At 34.4% G+C, this 5,720-nt stretch overlaps 1 protein-coding gene across 1 annotated transcript; it reads left to right on the top strand.

Moving 5' to 3' along the window:
* Positions 1 to 428: 428 nt before the first annotated feature.
* On the top strand, positions 429 to 800 carry LOTGIDRAFT_97737 (hypothetical protein; the record flags this gene model as incomplete). The annotated part of the gene is made up of 1 exon (XM_009063760.1): positions 429 to 800. A coding segment is annotated over one exon (372 nt), but the record flags the coding sequence as incomplete, so codon positions are not given.
* Positions 801 to 5,720: the final 4,920 nt, after the last annotated feature.

Below are 5,720 nucleotides of genomic sequence, written 5' to 3' on the forward strand. Positions count from 1 at the left end.
TCCAATGCCGAAAAGATGATTTTTGGGAGTATTTCCATCAACCAAAAAAATACACTATCAGACTGTCATTACTATTTCATATGATTGGTAAAACATTATGGTCTGACAATAACCTGTTTAACTAATATCATAATTATGGACAGTTATCAATTCTATTCATTTTTAACTCATCTACGATCTGGCTATAATGATCAAGTACGTGATAATCTATGTGTGTGGATTCGAGTCCTATTAAATCGCCAATAACAGATATGCACATTTCTCTTACAGATTGTACCGATGGCTATAATAAGAACATAACCATATCAGTCAAGTCATTAAGGTCGTATATAAAACCCAAGAATGAAATACTTGAAGTTAATTGTATCTTTAATTCCGCAGGTGGAATTACGCTCATTTCCCATCGTCGATCCGTCTGTGTGGATCAAGGCAGTGCCAATTTTAATACTGGTTGGGAGAAATATACGACTGGATTCGGAACCATTCATGGAAACTACTGGCTTGGACTAGAACATGTTTACAACATACTACAAAATAACCCGGCTTTCTACCTCACAGTTATGGCAAGGTTAAAGAACGATATTTACCGATGTTCGTATAAAACGTTTCGACTTGCTAACCAACTTAATAATTACACTATAACGATTGGTAACTTTGAACTTTATACTGGGCCTTATTTTAGTCTTGATGATGCTTTTACAGACATTGACTTGACTATCGACGGCCGTCCTTTTTCTACATTGGATAAAGATTTTACCAATTATAACTGCCCTCAGCGCCTGGAGGGTGGTTGGTGGTTTACGAACAATATAAACTGCTCGCTATCGGAAATTACCCAGAAAAGTAAGAAACTCATTTGGAGAGGAAAAATATACGACGAAATTCAGCTCCGACTTGTTATGTAATGAAGTTAATAAGCGAAGGACACAGATATATAAAATTGATAGCTTCTTACTCAACTTTAAAGAGATTGACAAATTCAAATATAAAATCGGAACAAGGAATATTTTTGTCTATGTTTTTTTTTCAAAAGGTTCATATTTAGGGTGACAATAAAAAATTTCGACAAAAAAATCCTACCATATAATGAAAAATTGGTACCCGATATTTACAAACCATTTAACATGATTATACGCTTATACCGTATCTGTAAGTAAGAAACACGTTCAGTAAGTTTTGTTGTCGTCAAAACACGAAAAATTCGCCTTACTTCAACGCATAGCAGCGTCTTTCAGAGTATTTTTAACTTATTCAAAACTTATTCGACTTAGGCCAACTTATTTGTCAAACATCGACATTCGCTGGCAAAAACGCCATGGTATGAAAGGACCTATAGCGGAAGTGGTATATCACATAAATACATAAATAACTGCCTTTGCTCGATTGTACATAAATATCATTATGGACTACTATTGAACTTTTCTCCAATACACTTACACAATACTGTCGTCGACATACAATTATTGTATCATATTGTTCAGTTGTCCGTCCGATAACGATTGTTTCTGAAGTTGTTATAGTTTTCAAAAATTTGAGCAAAAAAGAATTTTAGACATTCATCATTTGGTATGAACTAATTTTAACGGAAAAAGGTTTCATGATTTTACCATGGCATTGAGATGATTTGTATAACTCAGTGTGCTCATTAAGCTCTGTATATATTGCCAACATTTTCGGTAACATGTTGAGCAACGTTTTCATTTAGTTGAAAAACTAGGAAACATCTGTAAAATGTTGCGGAACGGTGGGTGTAAAATATCGATTTCCTGAACTCTCCGAATTGAGACAGAAAAGACCTAAAATGCAAGACAAAAGTTGCGCCAAAGGCTGTCCACAAATTTGTGATCGACAACGAAATAATATTTTATAGCATATTTCATAATCACAACAACTATGTTTCTTCCAATAATCTTAGTACTCTTGTTCATACTAAAACTAACAATCAATTGATATATTATTATTAAATCAGAATAATTATTTATTTGTTGTCAGTGCCCGCGGATATGAGAGCAATATTGTTTCTTGATAATCCCCTTTGGAAATTTTGTAGCTTCAAGCCTGTCAGTTTATGGTCATTTACTACACGATTTTGGTTAGGCCGTAAAGTTTCCTAATGTTCATGTACGTCGCAGAAAATGGTTCAACCTATTCATTCCCTGCGAAACAATCACGTTGATTAATAAGAGTTGTGTCAAATTATCTGTTCAAAAAATAACGAACATTTATATTCAAGCTCAAAAACCCATTCCCTTAGAGAACAAAATTCGTGTATTCGTGGGTGGTTGCCCCATTCCAAATCCCGAGTTACATCAGTTTTTGTCAGAACGATAGATTTTCCCCTGCTCAATCTCATCAAGTCAATCCAATAAGATTTGGATATCGAGGACACTATTCAATGTTGATGGTGATACAATATTAATTCATAATTAAATCATATCAATTGATTGTCAAAATTATAATAATAAATTCATTAATAATTAAATTGTCTAAATTTATTGTCAAAATTATAATGATTTAGCTAACTAAAAGTAATATACACGAAAAAATAATTTACTTTTATATTTATACACAGCCTTTTGCGGAGTTTAAGTCTAGATTTTAGTTTTTTTTTCACACTTTCCTTGGGAGTTCCTCAAATGCTGGTGGAGGCTTGTATAGGCTTGTCCACCTATCTCAATTCCTTCTTGAGATAGTGGTAGGTCTCATGTTAGTCTCCTCGGAATTCGCCCCTAGCATATTTACGTCTTTCAGGCTGCTAAAATGTTTGTCTTTGAATCTTCCATTTTTCAAGACAATGCCTCACTTTCTCGGCAAAACTCCGTCATGTAGGGTCTGATTAAGTCCCTCCAAAGACGAAGTTTGAAAAATTTAATTGCTTTAATATTAATAATCATAAGTAATATTTTTAAACTATCCCCACCCCACCGACTCAGTCTCATCGTCATTTGTTCCAAAAAAAAACCAAGCAGGAGATTTCAGTTTTTCATGCTTGACGAATGGCGTGTACACCGGGCTTACAATACGACAATTTCCTTATATCATATATCAATGCCGAATAATAAATAGAATTCTCGTGTCTTCGCCTGATTTCACTAATAAATATTCGAAGATAAGACAGATAAATATTTTTGGATTATTCGGACAAAATTGTGTATGTTCACTATTGTTATTTTGTTTTGAAAAACTTTCAAACTTTAAAAAGGTCAATTTGTGGCATTTAACTGATAAAACGTTCGGAACCTTTGGAAGTGTGAGATTGCCCCCCTCCCACCTCTTTGCCCAAAAACAATAAGGTATTGCATTTAGAGTTAATTTTGAAAAGATTGTATCCAAAAGAACTTAAAACACTTGCCCCTCTAACTTCGTCAACGTTTTCCTCATCTGGACAATATTTATTGCAATGTAGAATATATAAACTAAAAGTCAGCGCTTCAGCACGAATGGCTGTGTAAACGCCTTTAACGCATTGACCATATTCTTATAGTACGGCATTTGTTTCCGATGCTTTTCAGTACCGTAGACACCGTAGCTGAAAACTCTTTGTTTATCATCGGAACATTTTTCGACATTCGTCAATGCTAACATGGTTTAATGTGCAGTTTTCGAATGCAACAATGACTCGAGAAGAACTGAAAGTGTCAGCTATTTTAACATCATAACGAAAAGCGACAAACTACAGAAAAAAATATGTTCTTTTAATGAAACGGAAAAACTATAATCTGATGAAACATTCGGGTATCTGCTCTGAACATTTTACGGATGACAGTTTCGTTCGTAATCTGCAGACTGAATTGTTGAACTTGAAGCGACCACGTCAATTGTCCTAAAAAAATTCCTAGTACCTGCACTGTCAGTACTGGACCAACTGTAGGCCTAAGTGTAAAAGGCGTACACACAGAGTTGAGATTGCAATCAAAACATCGACGAGACGTTAGTTCATACTTAATGAAAATTATTATAGCCAACCTGAACTGATTTATTAAAGGCGTATAAGGATATTGAGTATTTATATTGTTTAAAGTAGACTGAATTTTTTCATAATAAAAAACTTCCATGATGGTTTTGCAACGGTTTCCTCTCAATCTAGACATTAAGAGATCCAACTTTGAATCTGCTCAGTAGGCCTAGATATTACTCATAACTTATAAGAATGGATAATTCAAAAGTTGCAGGATAGCAGCATTACATTTTTAAAAATGTTGATAGCCCACTCTCCCACACCATCCAATCAACTGAATCCGGCAGTTATTGTTTGTCCCCCTCCGATCTCCATTGATTTCTTAGCCAGAAAGAAAACACACTGATGGTTATCCATTTCTTCAAGAGCTATCACGCATTATTTTTACTTTCATTTTTAGCAAGTGGATCGAATTCTCTCAGAGTCAAACTTGAAACATGACTTGGCAGGATCGGCACCAAAAATGGAAATGACAGTAAAGGTCGTAATCATTGGAACATAAAATAGTGTATTGTTTGGACCATATCAATCCTTGAGATTGTTTGTCTTTTGGTAGGTTATGATCAAATTTGTCCAGATAATGCTGTAGATCATGATATTAAGATGGATCACCGATGTTTATTGGTTAAGATTATTATTACACAGATTGTTGTATTCTACATCCAGTGTTGACTTTCGTTTCCCCATACGAATTATAGTCCAAACTTCTTCCTCTCCCCCTTTCACGGCTTTTGTGTGCCTTTAATAGAGTGTAGATTTGGAATTTGATGTCTGAAATTACATTATCTATAAGAATTGGTGAGATAGTGAGAGACTTAAAGGCGGAAGGATAATTGTAAAAATAGTCGATTTGTGAACTGCCAAACTGAGTATAACCGGTAGTAGTCTACTTTCAATTTGGCAAGCTCAAAATTTTCATGGTCATCATATATTGAATTTATTAGAGGACATTAAAGATTGATCTGGCTTTCATTAGACATATTGGAAAACTTTCAACGAGATTTTTGTAAAAGTTGTAGAAGGTTGAATTTCGTGTTTTAACATGGGAAGAGATGGCAAATGAATTAGTGGAACGAGTCAATCAGACTCGCCCAATGATGTATTGAATAACACTTGTTATCTCCCTTTAGTGTATTGAAGTGAAAAGATTCAAATAAATATAACTATTGTATCAAATGCATTTGTAATTATTTAAAATAGGGAAAATAGAAGATTACAAACTAGTACCTGAAGAATATAATCCTGGAAAATATTCAGATAGTACACAGAGATCGGAATTCACTGTACAACAAGTCAACTTGTAACCACCAACAGCAGTTCAGACTTTTTTTCGCAAATAAAACATCGTGAAACAAGCATTCATCATAATATCCCTAAGTGTAGATGAATCCTTGAGAAAAGTATGAAAGTCTTCTGCCTGCACAACAGTACAACATCAAACCATAAAAACTGCCGAAAACTGAACGTAAAACTACATTTCATTTTCACTAGGCCCAGTCTCTTAAACTCGCACTTAATGTCAAATATTGAATTGATGTTAAGATACGTACAGATTTATAGAGTTAGCCTTCACCTTTGACTCAATAAACTGAAATTAGATCATCTTAGGTTGAGATAAAACTTCATTTTAATCAGACGAAAATAAAAATTGATTAGAGTGCATCTACCGGAGGTGTTAACGCTACAAACGCTTAGATCGTTAATCTGCCTGGTAAAAGCGTTCAGATCTGAGGTTCTGGGGCATCGGACTACAAACAAAACG

This window comes from Lottia gigantea (assembly GCF_000327385.1).
Source record: "Lottia gigantea unplaced genomic scaffold LOTGIsca_6, whole genome shotgun sequence".
Classification (NCBI taxonomy): domain Eukaryota; kingdom Metazoa; phylum Mollusca; class Gastropoda; family Lottiidae; genus Lottia; species Lottia gigantea.